We start from the raw sequence: 21777 nt of genomic DNA, 5'->3' as shown, positions 1-21777 counted from the left end.
ACTATATGTTATGACTTATGACATTATTGGTGTAATTAATCTGAATTCATATTTAATTTAATATGGTAATCCATCCATTCCTAAAGATTGTTACGTATTGGGATGGCAATGGATTGGAGGTGGGTTGGGTGATGTTTCATCTGCCTCCATCCACTAATGATCCATTCCTCACCCAATCCATTCATTACCTAATTTACCTTCATCCATATTGATCCATCCATCATCCCTGGAAATCGAGTGATAATTTAGGTGAAATAAAATATATACATGAAATTTTACACTTTCATAATTAAATTCAAGATTTGAAAAAAAAAGGTGAACTAATTAAACTTTGATATATCCTTCTAATACTTGCTCCTTTTTACTAACTTTAAAACTTAAAATACATGTCAATTCCTAACATTTTAAATAGACATTAAATTATTATACAATGATATTTATTTAAAAATATATATTTAATGGTTAGATGAATGGGTCGGGTGATGAATTAGATGTATCATCACCTGAATCCCTCACCCTACCCATCCATCATCTATCCGTCACCCGGTTAAACTCGGGGTTGGATGACATTGCCACCCCGATAACGTTTGGTGATTATATGTGGTTATTCATGAAAATAAGGTATATAGTGGTAAACAATGATTTGATCTCATATATCAAGTAATCCATGTTAAGGTAGTTAGTCAATGTTGAAAATTATAGGAACATTTACATTGGGACTTGGGATTAAGTTTTTATTTTTTATTTTTTTATTTTTTTATTTTTTTTTGTTGAACATAAATAATTTGCTTTGGGCATAGGTAAATTATTTTAGTAGGTAGAATTAATTGCATAGAAAGTTGTATGTACGAGGGAAAATATCTTTAAAAAATTGTTTTAATCTAGCATATAATTCAAACATAACACCAAAAGAGAACACCCAAAATAACTAACGTAATTACTGTATCTTTTTAAGAACAGATGGAGTAATAAAAATGTTTAAGCAAAAACAAATTATGAGCTTGTTCATTTTAGCTTAATTTCAGTTCAGCTCCAATCAGTTCAGTTCAGTTCAGCTCCTAATTTCCTTCTCTCATAAAATATTCATTTTGATCAGCTCAGTTCAGTTCAGCTCCAATCAATTCAGTTCAGCTCAGTTCAGTAAATGTGAACAAACCCTATATTTTAATTGACGCAGAAAAGTAAATATCAAGAAAGTGAGGATTCACAATAGTTTTAACTTCCCACAAAACATGGGAGATAGTACTCACACATTAGGATAATCAACTAACATATATTATTAATATTATATGAAGTATTAATTCATACAAAAACGAAAGTTAAAAAGGAGTAGGGCACTTGATCTTATCAAAATGCAAGAGTCCCTTATTAGGATCATACCCAACGTTAAAATCAAGAAGTGGTTGATTTCCAAGTATGGATATGGTGTTGTTCTGTCTGTTAAGTATTATCAAACATTGCAAGGTGGAACTGGGTATCTTATACCATATATTACTCTCCTCAATCTCTAACAAATAATTCTCGAACTCAAATCGTATGACAGGCGGCCTCCCATCTACAAACTTTCGACTTTCATAACAAATCTCAAAATATTTGTACTGGACCGGAGGACCAAACAATTGCACCATCTTCTTCTTCATGGCCTCGAAAGCCACCGAGGTTAACCAAGTTGAGGTGGTGCCTGAGTCTATGATGAAGCCTCTTGTCCCGGAATCCGACATCTGGAATACTGATGGTGGCACATCTAACCTCTCATTATTCACTGTGATGGCAAGGAGTTCAATGAAATAATTATCATTGTTGAAGTTTCTGAACATTTTCACAGGTTGGCCTTGGATCCTTGATTCAGGACCAAATAAGAGGACATTGATTTGACTTAGGTCACTAGATATGCAGTATGAAAACTTGGGGTCATCTGCGTTAAGTTGTCTTGGGAGAGAGTACTCATTGTTGTTTGCACCTGAATTTAATTAACAAAATTAAATTTTGTTTTTCAATGTATTAATTCAAATGAAAAGTTTGTGTATAGTGATGAAAGTCAAAATATATATGTTACTAATATGAAACGAAAAACAAAAATTTACACATGTTATTCGTTTAAAATAAACACAATACACAATATTAATAGTACTCGAATAAAATAAGGCCATGCTTGGTTCACCTTAATTAAGAACCTTTACGTTCAAATTAAATTAGATAAGACCTAAAAAATTAAGTGCAGATCATATGTTATTTTTGTATGAGCGATATTAATTTTAGTCGTTACATATCTTTAATTTTGTAATGAAAAAATATTATGATGATTAAATATTAATTTTATTTTAACGGAGATAATTACATATTAAAAATAAATATACTTTGTACATACTATTTTGAATTTAACTAGACCTTTCTTTTTATAAATAGATAAGAATGAATATAAGGTTAAAGTTTGGTCAAATAAGATAATAAATTTAGATTTGATATGAGACAAAAAAAAAAAATCATATCAGAAATAAGTTTAGATTTGTTCTGATCGGAAAAAAAAGGAAAAATAGAAACTAAAAATCCAATCTTTGTGCGGTTTGACAATAAAAATCCAACCTTCCATTAATATCATAAAAATTCAACCTTTATACCTCACCTTCTCTCACAGATCCATTTGACCTTTAACCTATTAAACAGGTTAAATTTTTTTTTTATAATTATATTAATTTCCCTTCTCACTCCTCTTTCTCTTTCCTCTCTCCAACAAACCACCAATCCACCAATTCCGCCACCCCAACAACCCACCAAAAACCCGACCACCCCAGCCAACCTGAAGCCCGACCACCCTAAAACCCCGACCACCCCAACCAACCCCGGCCCACAAAACCCGACCCTAACACCAACCACCCTAAACCCCGACCACCCTAGAACCCCAACCACCCCAGCCAACCTAAAACCTGACCACGCCAGCCACCCACGAAACTCAACCCACAAAACCCCGACCCTTACACCAACCACCCTAAAACCCCGACCACCCCAGAACCTCGACCACCCTAGCCAACCTAAAACCCGACCACCCCTAAACTCGCCCCTATTTCTTCTTGTTTAAGGGTATGGGTGTCGTGGGTGGTCGAGTTTAGGGGTGATGTGGGTGGTCGTGTTTGGGGGTAGTCCATATTCGAGTTTGGGGGTGGCTGCGGTGGTTAGTTTCGGGTAAGGGGTGGTAGGATTTAAGGGTATGGGTGGTCAGTTTTGAGTAAAGGGTGGTAGGATTTAAGGGCATAGGTGGTTGCGGTGGTCAATTTCGGGTAAGGGGGGTTGGTGTGGTGGTTTAAGGTGGTCGGGTTTCAAGGTTAGGGGCGGTGGGGATGGGGATGTGGTGGTTAGGTGCGGTGTTCAGGGAAGGAGGTGGGGATGGGGATTTTGGTTTTTCTGATTTTTTTTCTTTTAATTTTTTTTTTGTTTTTTAATGATTAAAAAAATAATTGACCAATTAATGACTGACCCGTGGCACATAACTTACAAAAATCGGTCATCAACAGGTAATGGATCTGTGGGAGAAGGTGATGTATAAAGGTTGGATTTTTGTGAGATTAATTAAAGGTTGGATTTTTTTTGTCAGACTGCGCAAAGGTTGGAATTTTAGTTTCCATTTTTCAAAAAAAAAAAAACAAATCAGATGAGCAAAATATGACTTAATAATTGGTTTGGGGCTCAAAACCAGACACACCTACGAAAAATCACATTTGTAATGCCTTTATAGTTCATCATTTACAATTTACATAAATAAGAATTAAAGAGCACGTACCTATAATCCCGGGGAATTTGTTGATGTCAGTATAACTGCATCCAAACCTGAATTGTACCTGTTTCGGGTGAAAACAATGGGACCTTGCCGAAGGTCCGCTGAAACGGAGAAGACTGGATTCGGTCCAAGTTATGTTGGGCCGAAGGTTTCCTGCACAGTAAACACACGTAAACTAGCCTCGGGGGTGTTGCCGAGGAAGGCCCCTCCGATGCTGAAGTCAGTACAATGTGTAGAAAGAGAACACTATGCAAGAGAATTAGTTGCTTGAGGCTTTGCTTGAATATATGAGAATATATGAATCTATCAATTAATATGAATGTATGAATATTGATGGCTTTTATACCTCTTCATACATGGAGAGGTTGGGCCTTAGCCCAATTGGCTTGCTTTGAGGGCTGACCTTTGACTTTAGCACAATTGGAGAGTTGAACCTTGACCTTGGGCTTTTAATTGGATCATTTAATGCCTAGGCCCAATTGGACTAAATTGGACCCAAACAACTTGCCCCCCAGACCCGATTTGGAAGGATGACGGGTCGGGTTTGATTTAATTCAGAAAAGGAGGGAAGTAAATGATTTAATTAATCCAAAAATTTGAATTTAAACCGTAATTAATGAGATAACAACGGTTAAGGCGGATGATTGTGGAAGTTGGACGGATAATGGGCAGTTTAATCGCAAGGTCGTGTGTTTAACGATTACTTAGTGGGGTATTTAAGAGAAATTGAAACGCGGACTCCCCGCATCCCATTCCTGGAGATATAAACAGAGGCGCGTCATCTCTCCTCACTTATTCACCAACACAAACCCATAAGCATCAGCCAGCTTCTTCTGGGTCTCCTCCAAGTCTTCCTTGGATTTCTTCAGCTCATCGGCGAGCTTGGAGGAGGAACCTTTCAGCTCATTCAGCTCCTGCTGAACTTGGGAAGCCTTTGTCTGAGCCTGGGCCACTTCAACTTTTTTGGCCATCAGTTGATCCTCAGCCTCATGGAGTTTAGCTCTCTGAGCTTCAGCAGCAGCAGCAGCCTCTGAGAGTTGGACATCCCTGGCCTGGAGCAGCTCTTCAGCAGCCATTCGGCTGGCTTCAAGAGCTTCTATTCGTTGCTGCACTTCAGCTTGTGCAGCAGCTCCTTCCTGAATACGGCTTTCAACGGCAGCCTTGAACTTGGAGACGTCCACTCCCATGTGCTCCTGGAGGAATTTTTCCCCTTCCATCAGTGGGGGAAACACTTCCTTCTCGCAGAAGGTTTTGAGGAAAGGAAGTTTTTCCCCCACTGATGGAAGGGGAAAAATTCCTCCAGGAGCACATGGGAGTGGACGTCTCCAAGTTCAAGGCTGCTTTTGAAAGCCGTATTCAGGAAGGAGCTGCTGCACAAGCTGAAGTGCAGCAACGAATAGAAGCTCTTGAAGCCAACCGAATGGCTGCTGAAGAGCTGCTCCAGGCCAGGGATGTCCAACTCTCAGAGGCTGCTGCTGCTGCTGAAGCTCAGAGAGCTAAACTCCATGAGGCTGAGGATCAACTGATGGCCAAAAAAGTTGAAGTGGCCCAGGCTCAGACAAAGGCTTCCCAAGTTCAGCAGGAGCTGAATGAGCTGAAAGGTTCCTCCTCCAAGCTCGCCGATGAGCTGAAGAAATCCAAGGAAGACTTGGAGGAGACCCAGAAGAAGCTGGCTGATGCTTATGGGTTTGTGTTGGTGAATAAGTGAGGAGAGATGACGCGCCTCTGTTTATATCTCCAGGAATGGGATGCGGGGAGTCCGCGTTTCAATTTCTCTTAAATACCCCACTAAGTAATCGTTAAACACACGACCTTGCGATTAAACTGCCCATTATCCGTCCAACTTCCACAATCATCCGCCTTAACCGTTGTTATCTCATTAATTACGGTTTAAATTCAAATTTTTGGATTAATTAAATCATTTACTTCCCTCCTTTTCTGAATTAAATCAAACCCGACCCGTCATCCTTCCAAATCGGGTCTGGGGGGCAAGTTGTTTGGGTCCAATTTAGTCCAATTGGGCCTAGGCATTAAATGATCCAATTAAAAGCCCAAGGTCAAGGTTCAACTCTCCAATTGTGCTAAAGTCAAAGGTCAGCCCTCAAAGCAAGCCAATTGGGCTAAGGCCCAACCTCTCCATGTATGAAGAGGTATAAAAGCCATCAATATTCATACATTCATATTAATTGATAGATTCATATATTCTCATATATTCAAGCAAAGCCTCAAGCAACTAATTCTCTTGCATAGTGTTCTCTTTCTACACATTGTACTGACTTCAGCATCGGAGGGGCCTTCCTCGGCAACACCCCCGAGGCTAGTTTACGTGTGTTTACTGTGCAGGAAACCTTCGGCCCAACATAACTTGGACCGAATCCAGTGTTCTCCGTTTCAGCGGACCTTCGGCAAGGTCCCATTGTTTTCACCCGAAACAGTACCAATGTCTGAACTGGACCGATTCTAAATGTGGTGTCATCCATACAAAGATATCCGGTAGCCCAATCTCCACCTGAATACGTAATATCAAATATACACCCATCTGTTTTATCGCAACCTTTGATATACTGTTTTTTAGTGTTACACTTTTGCTGGTCACTACATCTTACAATACGATAGCTAGCTGATTGTGTTTGGTTAAAGTAATAGAATCCCGCTTTTTCTGTAGGTTGATTGCATTTGAACCATGACAAACTACTTCCTGTGTCGAAGAAGCCATACACAATTTGCAGTGGATTACCCATGAAAATTTGTACTACATGTTCATGTAATTCTTGTATATAATCTACCTCACTCACTTCGTTTGGGGAAGATGATGATAGTTTGGAAAGATACCATGTCATGTAATGGTTTCGATCTAAGGTTATGTTTGTTGTAGTTGATGGGATGGTGATGTTGTTGGCTTCAAGTACTTGAGTGTAGAGTGGTGATTTGGGAGATAAGGGTGGGATTAGTGGTGCAATTAAGCTTTTAGTAAAAGGAGGAAAGGAAGCTAAATAGATGATTGATAATATGGTGAAAGATAGAATGTTGGAAAGCATTTTGATGTTGAAAAATTGCTAAAATTATTGCTGGTTGTATATGAAAATCAAATGAATGTTTTTTTTTTTTAAAAAAAAAAACCTTTAAGAGCATGCATATTGTGAAAATTTGGCTTTAATTGACAAATATATACACTAGTTAGTGATCACGTATAGTAATGATTAAAATGTATAGATTCAATTTATTTAATAATTATTTTTTTTTGACAAGGAAATATGGGATTATGGGAATCGAAAAAAGAAGAAAGAAATCAAGAATATTTAATTCAGAAGATCATCAAGTCAATTATGTGGAGATATATATACACTAGTTAGTGAATTAGTGATCACTGGACATACATGCCATATTGCCATGCACATGTTTGACCGTTTAAATATTTTATTATATATTTATATAAGGTATAAAAAGTTTATACTAAAAAATTATACATTAAAACAGAGGTAGTATATAACTTTTAGAATTTTTACCTATAAAGAATTAAAGTTATTAGTCATTAAAGTTTAATATTGATAAACGTAATAAAATAAACATGTTAAGTTAAAAAAAAAAAAAAAGATTATATTTATTGTTTGGTTTCCAAATAACCTTATTTGGGCTGGTAAATTTTTGGCCCAAAAGTCCACAAAAGGATCTTTCCTTGCCTAAAGTCAAATTCCGTGCCTAAGTTCAAAGGGCAGTCCACTGCCACTTGGTCCAAATCAGCCCATGGCTAGAGCCTACGCATCTATAAGGTATAATTACCCCAATTTATACCAAATAAGCTATTTACTCCCTTAGTTTTAATATAAGTGTTACATTAATACGATTGTATTTTAATAAGCATTACATTTTCCTTTTTTTTTTTTTGGAAAAAACCTACGTTTTAACATTACAACATCTATTTCATATTTTTGACAACTTTGAATTATTTTATCTCACAAATAATATCTCAAACTTGCAAAAAATACAAAATGGAGGTAGTATATCTATCTCCTTCCATGGTCCCCCCCAAGCCCACTAATACTATTTTTTTATATAATTTATTTCCTCCCACATTCATTACTTTTTGATAAACTATTTACCCCACTATCTTTGTTTTACAATTTTTAATACTCTAATTACCTCACTAACCTATTATATTATTTAAATCAATTAAATTGCCTAAAACTATATGCAGGTGAGACCAGAGTGTAACATTTATTAAAACACAAAGGGATTACAAAACAATCTCACATTTATTACACTTGCATGCATTGAATTCTCTCCTTGAGCTTCAATCACACGTACTGACTTAGGCATCAGATGGGTTTCCTCGGATACACCCCTAAGGTCAGTTAACGTGGTCTCTTGTGTAGGTGATCTTCGGCCTAGTCTCATACAGACATAACCCATCCTTCCATTTACAAATAAAGGTCAAAGTCTTAACCACATTGTTCACTCCAATGATTTACAATTCAACAAAAATAAGTTAAGCTATACAATCATACCGCTTCTTACTTGTCTCCACATAATTGGCTTGAGGATCTTTTGGGATAAATATTCTTGATTTTTTTTCCCTCTTTTTTCGATTCCCATAATCTTATATTTCCTTCTGATAAAAACATAATTATTAAATGAATTGAACCTAGCCATTTTAATCATTATAAGTGATCACTAACTAGTGTATGTTTGTATCAATAAAATCCAAGTTTTCACAATATACTCTTAAAGTTATTTTAAAAGAAAAACATTCATTTGATTTTCATGTACAACCATCAATAATTTTAGCAATTTTTCTTAATATCAAAATGCTTTCCAACATTCTCTCATTCACCATATTATCAATCATCTATTTAGCCTCCTTTCCCCCTTTTACTAAAGGCTTTATTGCACCATTAATCCCACCCTTATCTCCCGAATCACCACTTTACACTCAAATACTCGAAGCCAACAATATCATCCCATCAACTACAACAAACATAACCTTAGATCGAAACCATTACATGACATGGTATCTTTTGAAACCATCATTAGCTTCCCCAAATGAAGCGAGTGAAGTAGATTATAAACAAGAAGTACGTGCACATGTAGTAAAAATGCATATAGGTAATCCACGACAAATTGTGTATGGCTCCTTCGACACTGGAAGTAGTTTGTCATGGTTCAAATGCAATCAACCTATAGAAAAATTGGGATGTTGGTACTTTAACCAAACACAATCAGCTAGCTATTGTATTATAAGTTGTACTGACCAGCAAAAGTGTAACACTTATAACAAACGATATATCAAAGGTTGCGACAAAACAGAAGAGTGTAGATTTGATATTACATATGCAGGTGGAGATTGTGCTAGCGGATATCTTTCTATAGATCAAAACACATTTAAAATCAAATATGTTAAGACATTGATAAATTTCAGGTTTGGACACCACCAAATTACCGGGGATTATAGGTACGTGTTCTCCAATTCTTATTTATATATATTTAATTGTAAATAATGAACCAAAAAGGCATTACAAATGTTAGATTTGTTGTAGGACCTAGGTTTTGAACCCCGGGGAAATGATTAAGCCCTATAATTGCTTATATGATCTGAATTTTCAGAACATATTTTTTCTGATCTGATCTAATTTAATTTTATTATCTTATTTAACTAAAATTTAACTTTATATTTACGCTTATCTATAAAGAAAAAGTATCAAATAGGTCTTGTTAAATTCACAATATATAATATGTACAAAGTGTATTTATTAATATGTAATTACCATAATTTTTTCATTATAAATTTAAAGATATGTAGCTATTAAAAATCAATATCGCACATAAAAAATATAACATATATATGATCTGAACTTAATTTTTTGGATCTTATTTGATTTGAAAGGTTCTATATTAAGGTGAACCAAATATGGCCTTATTTGAGTACTATTAATATTTATTTTGTATTGTGTTCTGAACAAATAACATGCGCAATATTTTGTTTTCTTTCGTTTCATATTAGGTGACATATTTTGACTTTCAACACCATACACAAACTTTACGTTTAGAATTTATACATTGACAAACATAATTTAAGTTTACAAATATATGTTTCAACTAATTTTTCTTAATCGTAATGTGCTATTTTCAGGTGCAAACAACAATGAGGACTCTCTCCCAAGACAACTATACGCAGATGACCCCAAGTTTTCATACTGCATATCAAGTGACCTAAGTCAAATCAATGTCCTCTTATTTGGTCCTGAAGCAAAGATCCAAGGCCAACCCGGACCAATGTTTAGAAACATGTTCAATGATAATTATTTCATTGACCTCCTTGCAATCACAGTGAATAATGAGAGGTTAGATGTGTTACCATCAGTATTCCAAATGTCGGATTCTGGGACAAGAGGCTTCATCGTAGACTCAGGCTCCACCTCCACTTGGTTAACCTCGGTGGCTTTCGAGGCTATGAAAAAGAAGATGGTGCAAATGTTTGGTCGTCCTCCTATCCAGTACACGGTCCAAGGTAGCGTACATTTTGAGATATGTTATGAAAGTAGAAAGTTTATAGATGGGAGGCCGCCTGTAATAGGATTTCAGTTTGTGAATTATTTGTTAGAGATTGAGGAGAGTAATATGTGGTATAAGATACCCGATTCCACTTTGCAATGTTTAATAATACTTGATGGAAAGAACGACACCATATCCATCCTTGGAAGTTACCAACTTCTTGATGTTAATGTTGGGTATGATCCTAATAAGGGAGCCTTGTATTTTGATAAGATTAAGTGCCCTAATCCTTGATAACTTTTGATTTTATTTTGATTAATATACTTCATATATTATTAATAATATGTTAGTTGATTTTCCTCAAAAAAAAAAATATATGCCAGTTGATTATCATCGTAATGTGTGAGTATTCTTTTAATTTGTCTTTCCCATGTTTTGTGGGAAGTTAAAATTTTCACGTGAATTCTCACTTCCTCCATATTTACTTTTGTGCATCAATCATATGTAATTTTGACTTTTACCACAAAAAAATAAAAATTCTAAAAATTAATTTTTACCACCTCCCGTAAAAAAACCATTAAATTTAATGAAATTTTAAATATTCTTTGTTTTTCGTTCCAAAAACGATGTTCTGTAAGGGTTTTGGGGTCATTTTGGTCCTTTGAGACCGATTTGATGTCTAAATTGACAAAAAATATCACAAATGTCTCGTTTTTCATACTAAAAAAGACCTCAAATTGCGTGAAACATGCAAAATAAGGCATTTACGATTTTTTGGTCAATTCTAACCTCAAATCGAGCAAGGCCAAAACAACCCCCGACACCTCTAGTGAACATGTTTTTGCACAAAAATCGAAGATTTTTCTTTGTGAAGTGTTAGATTTAACATGTTTTTTGACGTCTGATTCTGAAAAACAATTTTTAGAATAGAATTTTTTTTCTGGTAAAATAAAACTTTTAGAGGTCTTAGTAGTTAAAAGCAATTTCCTTATTTTTTTTGGAAAAATTAGAAATAATAATCCCAACTTTCATCAATTTTGGTAGAATAATATCAACTTTGGATTATACTGGAATAATCCGAACTTTAGGGGCTCTTCTTTTTCTTCAATCCCAAATACCGGTTACCGGTTGAATGGGTTAATTTTTTTTTTTTTTTAAAAAAAACTGACACCTGTAACGAGTTTATTGGTTAAAAAATATAAAAACAAAAAAATTAAAAACAAACAAAATTAAAAAAAAAACACAAAATCTTTCCAAAAAAAAAAAAAAAAAACCCCAGCCAAACCCAGATTCCGGCCACCCAACCTTGCCGGCGGCTGCTGCTGCTACTCCCCCTCCCCCTGCGCCAATTTCTCCCCTCCCTCAACGCCGATTTCTCCCCCCTGCGCCGATTCCGGTGATGCGACCCACCTTCCTCCCCTCCATTTTCCGCCGGCAACAACCTTTGGAAAGATCGAAATTCCTTTTCTAACCACCACCACCACTCGCACTCCCTTTAAAACTCTCGCCAACCCCCGAAAACCCCCAAAAACCCTTCCCCCACCATCGAAAACCCTAGTCGCTAGGGGTTTCAGGATGGAGGAGGAGTTTTTGTTGGTTTTTCGAGAGTGGGAAAGGGGATTTTTGTTGTGGTTTCGCAAGGGGCTGGAGGGGGTTTAAGAGAAGGGGGAAAGCGGCGGTCTGGGGTGGGAAGAGCGGTGGTCCGGCGTGGTAATATCAAAGGTCGGCGAAGGAGTGTGGTACTGGTGGAGGTTATGGTGGGACAATGGAGGAGGGGAAGTTGGCTGGGTTTTTCAGATTTTTCAGATTTTTTATTTTTTGGTTTTTTGTTTTTTTTTTTAATTTTTTTTAAAAAAAATTTTTTATTTAATTTTTTTTATTTTATTTATGGACCAATTAGAATTTGATACGTGTCAAGTGACCAGATATAGTAGGTCATTGACTTTTGTTGACCGGTTAGGGATTGAAGAAAAAGAAGACCCCCTAAAGTTCGGATTATTCTAGCATAATTCAAAGTTGGGATTATTGTACCAAAATTGATGAAAGTTGAGATTATTATTTCTCATTTTTCCTATTTTTTTTTTGGTGATAAAAGTGTTGTATAGTTTCTTATAACATTTTAAATGTTATTAGGTAATTTATTACAATTTTTTTTATTAGGTAATTTTCACAAATTCTGGGCTTTATTAGGTAGTTTTTGATAAAAAAAATCCTAAAATATACAATGAGACGATTCTAACATAATCACTTATATAATAACGAGAATTCATGCATGGTTAACATTTATAAAATTTACCTATTTGTATATACAGTGAGGCAAAAAAATAAGGAAGGGAGTACTTAGGTTTTTTTTTATGCAAGATAGAAAGAAACCCCTTACAAAAAGAGAAAACCAAACCAAAAAGGTAGAAAAAGAAACAGACAAAAGAAGAAAAAAAAAGACCCCTAGGGTGTTCTTAGGTTGGCATCAAGTAAATAAAATCTTAACATAAAAATTAGGGCGTTCTTCCGTCAAGTCAAGTAAACAAAATTCTAGAATAAAAAAAATACTTGTAGCAATTAGGGCATCAAGTATTGAATCCAAAACCTCTTATTTGAAATGTAAAAACATGAGTGACACTAACATACACAAGTTCTTCATATTATATGAAGTATTATTTCAAAAATACAAAAGGATTAGGGCATTTGATCGTATCATCAAAATACAAGAGTCCCTTATTAGGATCATGCCCAACATTAACATCAAGAAGTTGATTACTTCCAAGCATGGATATGGTGTCGTTTTGTCCGTTAAGTATACTTAAACATTGCAAGGTGGAACTGGGTATCTTATACCACATATTACTCTCCTTGATCTCTAACAAATAATTCTCGAACTCGAATCCTATAACAGGAGGTCTCCCATCAACAAACTTTCCACTCTCATAACATATTTCAAACTGTTGGGTACCATTGATCGTGTACTGGACCGGAGGACCAAACAATTGCACCATCTTCTTCATCATGGTGTCGTAAGCCTCCGAGGTTAACCAAGTTGAGGCGGTGCCTGAGTCTATGATGAAGCCTCTTGTCCCGGATTTCGACATCTGGAATACTGATGGTGGCACATCTAACCTCTCATTATTCACTCCGATGGCAAGGACTTCAATATAATAAAAATCAGAGTTGGTGTTTCTTAACATTTTTACGGGTTGGCCTTGGATCCTTGCTTCAGGACCAAATAAGACGACATTGATTTGACTTAGGTCACTTGATATGCAGTACGAAAACTTTGGGTCATCTGCATACAGTTGTCTTGGAAGTGAGTCCTCATTGTTGTCTCCACCAATATTATTTTACTCGTATTATGTTTGACAATGTATAAAATCAATTGTAGTAGTGTTAAAAGTCAAAATATGTCAATTAATATGGAACCGAAGAAAAATAAAAATTCACACGTCAAATAACATGTTAATTTATTACTTTATTCTTATTGGTAGTAAAATTTTGACAATTTATTTGTATGTTTATCTAGTCTAATATCTCTCTTAAATGCTTGTCAAAGTGGTGTGTTGCAAGTATACAAAAACGGAGGAAATATGTATCATTATAAATCTAAAATGATTCCACTTGATATTTCTTTATTGATTAGCGCATTCCCTTGATAGTTTTTTCAAGTGTTACACTTTAATTGACACATAGTTTTAGGCAATTTAATCGACTTAAATAAATTAAAAGGTAAGTGGGATAGTTGAAGTATTAAACAATTGTAAAATAGAATAAAATAGTGAAGTTAATACTTTATTGAAAAGTAATAAACGTGAGAGGCAAATACAATAAAAAAGTAGTAGTGGCTTTGAGTGAGAACCATAAAAGGAGAGATATAATATTAAAATACAACTTGTTGTCAAAAAAAAAAAAGGTGTAATAATTAAAAACTTGAATGTATTTTGTATGTGTAACACTTTAAAAGTCAGTTTATAAAAGGTCAAAATTTAGTCAAGTAAGACAATTAAATTGATATGATAAAAAAATAGAAAGTTTAGGCCAAATCAAATATGAAAAAATAAATTCAGATGTCAGAGAAAAAATTAGATTAAATAATCAAAAATAAAATAAACTAACCAGGGCCTAATAATTGGCCGAGGATCAAAACCAGAGACCTGTGACAAATATGATATTTGTAATGACTTTATGGTTCATTTACATACGGGTAATTAAGAATTAGAGAGCACGTACCTATAATCCCCGGCAATTTGGTGGTGTCAAGATAACTACACCCAAACCTGAATTGTGCCAATGTCATAAAATAACCGATTCTAAATGTGGTGTGATCCGTAGAAAGATGCCCGGTAGTCCAATCTTCATCTTCATACGTAATATCAAATTTACACCCTTGTGTATCATCGTCACAACCTTTGATATACGGATACCCTTTTTCAATGTCGCACCTTTGCTCGTCAGTACAACTTATAATACGATAGCTAGCTGATTGTGTTTGGTTAAAGTAATCGTATCCCTCTAATCTTTCTATAGGCTGATTACATTTGAACCATGACAAACTACTTCCTGTGTCGAATAAACCATACACAATTTGCAGTGGATCACCCATATACATTTTTATTATATGTTCGCCTACTTCTCGTTTATATTCTACCTCACTCACTACGTTTGGGGACGCTGATGATAATTTTGAAAGATACCATGTCATGTAATGGTTTCGATCTAAGGTTATATTTGTTTTAGTTGATGGGATGGTAATGTTGTTGGCTTCGAGTACTTGAGTGTAGAGTGGTGATTCGGGAGATAAGGGTGGGATTAATGGTGCAATTAAGCCTTTAGTAAGAGGAGAATAGGTAGCTAAATATATGATTGACAATGTGGTGAAAGATAGAATGTTAGAAAGCATTTTGATGCAATGGAATATAGCTAAAATTATACTTTGTATATAATTGTAAATGAAAATTGAACGTATTTTTTAAAACTTTAAGTGCATATTGTGAAAACTTAGGTTCAATTGATACATATATGCACTGTACTTGTTAGTGATCACTTTACAGAAATAAAATGGATGGATTCAATTCATTTAAAATTTTGCTTATAAATGTATCCTAAAAATCAAAATGTATCTGTGTTTGATTCCCATGATTGAATACATTATGCTACTATCACAAGGAAATATTGGATGATGGGAATCGAAAAAGGAGGAAAGGAGTCAAAAATACTTAATTTAGAAGATTATCCAGCGGATTTTGTGATTAAAGCAAAGGAAACATATAACTTTTAAGTAAACATGGTTCACATTAATTTATAGTGGACCAGTAATATTAGTGGTCCATTGTTGATTTATGAAGGGGTTTTTATCGATGGAAAGACCCTATACTTGTTTCTGTACAAAAATTTCAAATTTATAATAATGCTTTCTCCTTCAAAAGAATGGGTTTCCGATCTATTTCGAAAGATAATGGTTTTTCGATATCCATCGAAAGATAATGATTATCTGTTCTTTTCGAGAGAGAAATTTCTTAGTTTTAAATTTGTAATAGTAAATATAATGGATTGTCATATAATTATTTCAAAGGATCATTAGATTGTGTCTCCAACTAAGGCATTTCATAATGCAAGCTAACACCTACATGACGATTGTTGTTTTTATGAAAGGAAATTTTTGATTGATTAATACCTTATATATTTGTTAAAGTCAAATATTCTTTGTAAATATCATATGATTTTCTATTCATAAATTATTTTTACTATTAAAAAAAAAGAGAATAAAAAACTTTATCAATCAATGTGACAACATAATCATCGTCATCATTTAAGTACTTAGGTTCGTTGGCATCAAGTACATGTAATCATAAAATTTAAAAGGGAATCAAGTAAATAAAAGCACAAAAAAAAAAAAAACACTTTTAGCAAATTGGGCATCGATTATTGAATCCAAAACCTCCCATATGAAAAAAAATAAAAAATAAAATAAAAAACATTTTGTTATATATCAAATCTAAATAAAAGGATTAGGGCATTTGATCTTATCAAAATACAAGGCTCCTTTATTAGGATCATACCCAACATTAAAATCAAGAAGTTGATAATTTCCAAGGTAGGATATGGTGTCGTCCTTTCCATTAATTATTAGCAAACATTGCAAGGTTGAACTTGGAACCTTAAACCACATATTACTCTCCGCAATCTCAAGAAAATAATCCTCGAACTCAAACCCTATAACAGGCGGCGTCCCGTTTTCAAACTTTCCACTGTCGTAACAAATCTCAAACTGTGCGTTACCTATTGTGTACTCGACTGGAGTACCAAACAATTGAACCATCTTCTTCATCATGGCGTCGAAGGCCTCCGAGGTTAACCAAGTTGAGGCGGTGCCTGAATCTATGATGAAGCCTCTTGTCCCGGAATCCGACATCTGGAATACTGTTGAATCCACATCTATCTCCTCATTATTCACCGTGACGCCAAGGACTTCAATGAAATAATTATCACTGTTGTTGTTTCTCAACATTTTTACGGGTTGGCCATGGATCCTTGCTTCAGGGCCAAAAAAGATGACATTAGTTTGAGTTAGGTCACTTGATATACAGTATGAAAACTTGGGGTCGTCTGGGTTAAGTTGTCTTGGGAGAGAGTACTCATTGTTGTTTGCACCTGAATTTAACACATTATGTCAACTAATTTTTAAGAAAGTTATTTAGATTAGGTAAATGAATGAATTAAGTTATAAAATTTAAATCGTAATAACTCATTACTTATTATTGGTGTTACAAGTAAATAAAAACGGAGAAAGTGCATTATATATATGTGAATTTAATAAGACCCCACTCTGATATATTTTCTTTATTGATTAGCGTATATATATGGTCAATGTGTGGTCAAATAAAACTATTAAATTTAATTTTATATGAGAAAAGAAAAAAGAAATTCAAATCAAGAAAAATAAGTTCAAATTCGTCCCGAAAAAGTAAGATCGGATTAGCCAAAATAAGGTAAATGAAACCGTACATGGCCTAATAATTGGTCAGGGGATCGAAACTAGAGACCTACACAAATATGATATTTATAATGCCTTTATGGTTCATTTAAATACTTCTTACATTCCTAAATAATTGACACATTTGACTTTTTTTCACTATTTATACTAACTTTGACCCTCGTTTTTAGTAATGTACCTCATTACTTTATAAAAAGTATAAAACTACTCTTATGAATAGTGTTATGCCAATTCTACCCTTTAAAATGTGTATTTACATATATATCCTCATTAATTATGTACAAGTTTTTTTTTAATAAATAGTGTTTGGACAACTAAACCATATAAAATATATGGTTATTTACTTATTTGCCCTCATTAATGATAATTACCTCTTTATTTTATCTATTAAAAATAATGTGTGAACTTTTATACCCGCATATATATATATATATATATATATATATATATATATATATATATATATATATATTTCTGTATATATTTTCTCTCATTATGCTGCTAATAACTAAAATTTTAATGTAAGTCCAACCGAAAGAGATTCCGAATATGGCTAACTATAGCGCTCGTATAGCGCGCGTTAGCTACCCTAGTATAAAAAAATTATCAAGAAATATATTTTGAAATAGGTATTAATATAAGGTTTCATAATATCAACTTTTTGATATTTTTTTAACAATATTTAATCATAAACATTTTATATTAAACTAGTGTAATAGTGTATTAACATTTGTATCAAGTTTAACTGTGTTAATAATTTGAGAACGCAGAGATTAAATAAGAATTAGAAGAGCACGCGTACCTATAATCCCCGGCACTTTGGAGGTATCAAGATAACCACATCCAAACTTGAATTGCACCAATGTCTTAATATAACCGATTCTAAATGTCATGTCATCCATAGACAAATATCCGGTAGCCCAGTCTTTACCTGCATATGTAATATCAAATACACACCCTTCTATTTTATCGCAACCTTTGATATACCGTTTGTTAGTGTTACACTTTTGCTGGTCACTACATCTTACAATACGATAGCTACCTGATTGTGTTTGGTTAAAGTACCAGTATTCAGGTTTATCAATAGGTTGATTGCATTTGAACCATGTCAAACTACTTCCCGTATCGAATTCTCCATACACCGTTTGTAGAGGATCACCCATATGCAGTTGTACTAAATGTCCACGAGTGTCTCTATTATAGCCTACCTCACTCACTTCGTTTGGGGATATCGATGATAATTTTGAAAGATACCATGTCATGTAATGATTTCGATCTAAGGTTATGTTTGATGTAGTTGATGGGATGGTGATGTTGTTTGCTTCAAGTACTTCAATGTAGAGTGGTGATTCAGGAGATAAGGGTGGGATTAATGGTACAATTAAGCCTTTAGTAAAAGGGGGAATGGAAGATAAAGAGATAATTGATAATATGGTGAAAGTTAGAATGTTGGAAAGCATTTTGATGTGAAGAAAAATTGCTAGAATTATTTCTGGTTGTGTATGAAATTCAAATGAATAATTTTATATTTTTTTTATTTAAAAAAAAAACAACTTTAAGAGCATATTGTGAAAAGTTGGTTTTAGTTGATATGTATATATAATCACTTATAGTAATATTTAAAATGGATAGATTCAATTCATTTAATAATTATGTTTTTTTTCACAAGGAAATATGGGATCATGAGAATCGGAAATATAAAAAAGGAAAGAAATCAACCATATTTATTTCAGAAGATCATAATCAAGCCAATTATGTGGAGAAAAATGAGATCATCACGACTATTAGTTATCGTTGGATTGTCTCTCCAACCATTATCCTACAATTATAAAGTCATTGATATCAGATGTTTATATTTGCCGTGATAGTGCAAGATCCACCAAACAAAGGAAAATAACTAAATTTGGCTTCGAGTATTTGTGTGTAGAGTGGTGATTCTGGAGATAAGGGTGGGATTAATGGTGCAATTAATCCTTTTATTAAGAGGGGAAAAGGAAGCTAAAGAGATGATTGATAATATGGTGAAAGATAGAATGTTGGAAAGCATTTTGATGCAAAGGAAAATAGCTAAAATTATTGGTGTGTATTTGTTTTAAAATAAAAAAAAAAAAAACTTTTAAGTGATTGTGAAAACATAACTTCAATTGATACAATTATACAATAGTTAGTGATCACTTTTAAAAATTAAAATGGATATGTTCAATTCATTTAAAATGATTCGTATAATCATATCTAATAATCAAAATTTATCAATGAACGTGACAAACTATCACCGTCAATTAAGTACTTAGGTTCATTGGCATCAAGTAAATAAAATCATTAAAAAAAAAATAAGGGCATCAAGTTAATAAAAGCACAAAATTAAAAATACTTGTAGAAAATAGGCCAGGGCATCAAGTATTGAATCCAAAGCCTCCCATTTGAAATGTATGAACATTAATTACACTAATTAACATGTACAAGTAGTTCATATTGTAGGGCATAAGAGCTTATCAAAATACAAGAGTCCCTTATTAGGATCATACCCAACATTAACATCAAGAAGTTGATAATTTCCAAGGGTGGATACCTTGTCGTCCAGTCCGTTAAATATTAGCAAGCATTGCAAGGTTGAACTTGGAACCTTATACCACATATTTTTCTCCTCAATCTCTAGCAAATAATTCTCGAACTCAAATCCTATAACAGGCGGCCTCCCATTTACAAACTTTCCACTTTCGTAACATATCTCAAAATGTACGTCACCCTGGACAGTGTATTGAACTGGAGGACCGAACAATTGCACCATCTTCTTCATCAAGGCGTCGTAAGCCTCTGAGGCTAACCAAGTTGAGGCGGTGCCTGAGTCTATGATGAAGCCTCTTGTCCCGGATTCCGACATCTTGAATACTGATGGTGGCACATCTAACCTCTCATTATTCACTCCGATGGCAAGGACTTCAATATAATAAAAATCATAGTTGGGGTTTGTTAACATTTTTACGGGTTGGCCTTGGATCCTTGCTTCAGGACCCAATAAGATTACATTGATTTGACTTAGGTCACTTGATATGCAGTACGAAAACTTGGGGTCATCTGCGTACAATTGTCTTGGGAGAGAGTACTCATTGTTGTTTGCACCTGAATTTAACACTTTGTGTCAACTAATTTTTAAGAAATTAATCAAATTGATTAAGTTAGTTAAATGGATGAATTATGTTATAAAATTTAAATGACTTATCACTTATTTATTACTAGTGGTTAAATTTTCTTGATTAATTTATCTGTTTATATAGTCTAATATCTAAATTGCATGTCAAAATGATGTGTAACAAGTAAATAAAACGGAACAAGTGTATATTATTGTTAATCTAATAAGACCCTACTTTGATTTTTTTTTTTTATTATTGATTATCGTATATATAAGGTTAAAACTGGTCAAATAAGACTATTAAATTAGATTTGATATGATCGGAAAAAAATAATATTTGATCATATCTGATTAGAAAAAATAAGTTTAGATTCGTTTAGAAAAATAAGTTTAGCTTAGGTAGATTAGATTTAATTTGTCAAAATATTGTAAATTAAACAAAACCTAATAATTGGCTCGGGGATCAAAACCAGAGACCTACAATAAACCTAACATTTACAATGCCTTTATGGTTCATTTACATACTTCCTCCATTTTTGAATAATTGACACGTTTGACTTTTTTCACTATTTATATAATGAAATTAACCAATGTGTTTTAGTTTTGTATAAAAATAATAAATTTTATCAAAAATATATTGCGAAATAGGTAATATAAGGTTTCATAATATCAAAATTTTAATATATTTTTGTTAATATTTAATCATATATATTTATATTTAAGATCAAACTAATGTAATAATATATCGACATTTGTGTGAAATTTGGCAGTGCCAATTGTTTAGGAATAGAGAGAGTAATTAAGAATTAGAGAGCACATACCTATAATCCCCGGCGATTTGGTGGTGTCAAGAAAACTGCATCCAAACCTGAATTGTATCAATATCTTAACATAACCAATTCTAAATATGATTCGTTCCATAGACAGATATCCGGTAGCCCAGTCTTTATCTGCATATGTAATATCAAATAAACACCTTGTTTCTTTGTCGCAACCTTTAATAAACCATTTGTACTTATCAGTGTTACACTTTTGCTTGTCATTACAGCTTACAACTTGATAGCTAGATGATCGTGTTTGGTTAAAGTACCAGGTTTTTGGTTTATCAATAGGCTCTTGGTTGCATTTGAACCATGACAAACTACTTCCTGTGTCAAATAAACCATACACCGATTGTATTGGAGTACCCATATTCATTTTTACTATGTGTCCACGTGTGTCTCGATTATAACCTATTGAACTCACTGTGTTTGGGGATTTCCACGATAATTTTGAAAGATACCATGTCATGTAATGGTTTCGATCTAAGGTTATGTTTGTTGTAGTTGATGGAACTGTGATGTTGTTGGCTTCGAGTACTTCAGTGTAGAGTGGTGATTCGGGAGATAAAGGTGGGATTAATGG

The 21777-nt window shown here is 33.9% G+C and overlaps 5 protein-coding genes across 5 annotated transcripts; 1 reads left to right on the top strand and 4 right to left on the bottom strand.

The window, feature by feature from the left end:
• Nucleotides 1–1319: 1319 nt before the first annotated feature.
• On the bottom strand, nucleotides 1320–6513 carry LOC110684399 (aspartyl protease family protein At5g10770-like). Its single transcript, XM_021860881.1, has 2 exons — nucleotides 6255–6513; nucleotides 1320–1960 (listed from the first exon to the last, which is right to left on the bottom strand). Exons 1-2 carry the CDS (start codon nucleotides 6511–6513, stop codon nucleotides 1320–1322), a joined length of 900 nt encoding a protein of 299 aa, XP_021716573.1.
• Nucleotides 6514–8865: 2352 nt separating this feature from the next.
• On the top strand, nucleotides 8866–10555 carry LOC110684306. Its single transcript, XM_021860781.1, has 2 exons — nucleotides 8866–8965; nucleotides 9900–10555. Exons 1-2 carry the CDS (start codon nucleotides 8866–8868, stop codon nucleotides 10553–10555), a joined length of 756 nt encoding a protein of 251 aa, XP_021716473.1.
• A 2360-nt stretch (nucleotides 10556–12915) lies between these two features.
• LOC110684220 (protein ASPARTIC PROTEASE IN GUARD CELL 2-like) lies at nucleotides 12916–14858 on the bottom strand. Its single transcript, XM_021860668.1, has 2 exons — nucleotides 14480–14858; nucleotides 12916–13541 (listed from the first exon to the last, which is right to left on the bottom strand). Exons 1-2 carry the CDS (start codon nucleotides 14856–14858, stop codon nucleotides 12916–12918), a joined length of 1005 nt encoding a protein of 334 aa, XP_021716360.1.
• Nucleotides 14859–16244: 1386 nt separating this feature from the next.
• On the bottom strand, nucleotides 16245–18505 carry LOC110684124 (aspartyl protease 37-like). The gene is made up of 3 exons (XM_021860567.1): nucleotides 18286–18505; nucleotides 18046–18174; nucleotides 16245–16900 (listed from the first exon to the last, which is right to left on the bottom strand). The coding sequence occupies exons 1-3, from the start codon at nucleotides 18503–18505 to the stop codon at nucleotides 16245–16247; spliced, it is 1005 nt and encodes a 334-aa protein (XP_021716259.1).
• A 1205-nt stretch (nucleotides 18506–19710) lies between these two features.
• Nucleotides 19711–21570, bottom strand: LOC110684033 (aspartic proteinase nepenthesin-2-like). Its single transcript, XM_021860460.1, has 2 exons — nucleotides 21195–21570; nucleotides 19711–20363 (listed from the first exon to the last, which is right to left on the bottom strand). Exons 1-2 carry the CDS (start codon nucleotides 21568–21570, stop codon nucleotides 19711–19713), a joined length of 1029 nt encoding a protein of 342 aa, XP_021716152.1.
• Nucleotides 21571–21777: the final 207 nt, after the last annotated feature.

Source organism: Chenopodium quinoa, unplaced genomic scaffold (assembly GCF_001683475.1).
Source record: "Chenopodium quinoa cultivar QQ74 unplaced genomic scaffold, ASM168347v1, whole genome shotgun sequence".
Classification (NCBI taxonomy): Eukaryota; Viridiplantae; Streptophyta; class Magnoliopsida; order Caryophyllales; family Amaranthaceae; genus Chenopodium; species Chenopodium quinoa.
This window is presented reverse-complemented; position numbering and strand designations above follow the sequence as displayed.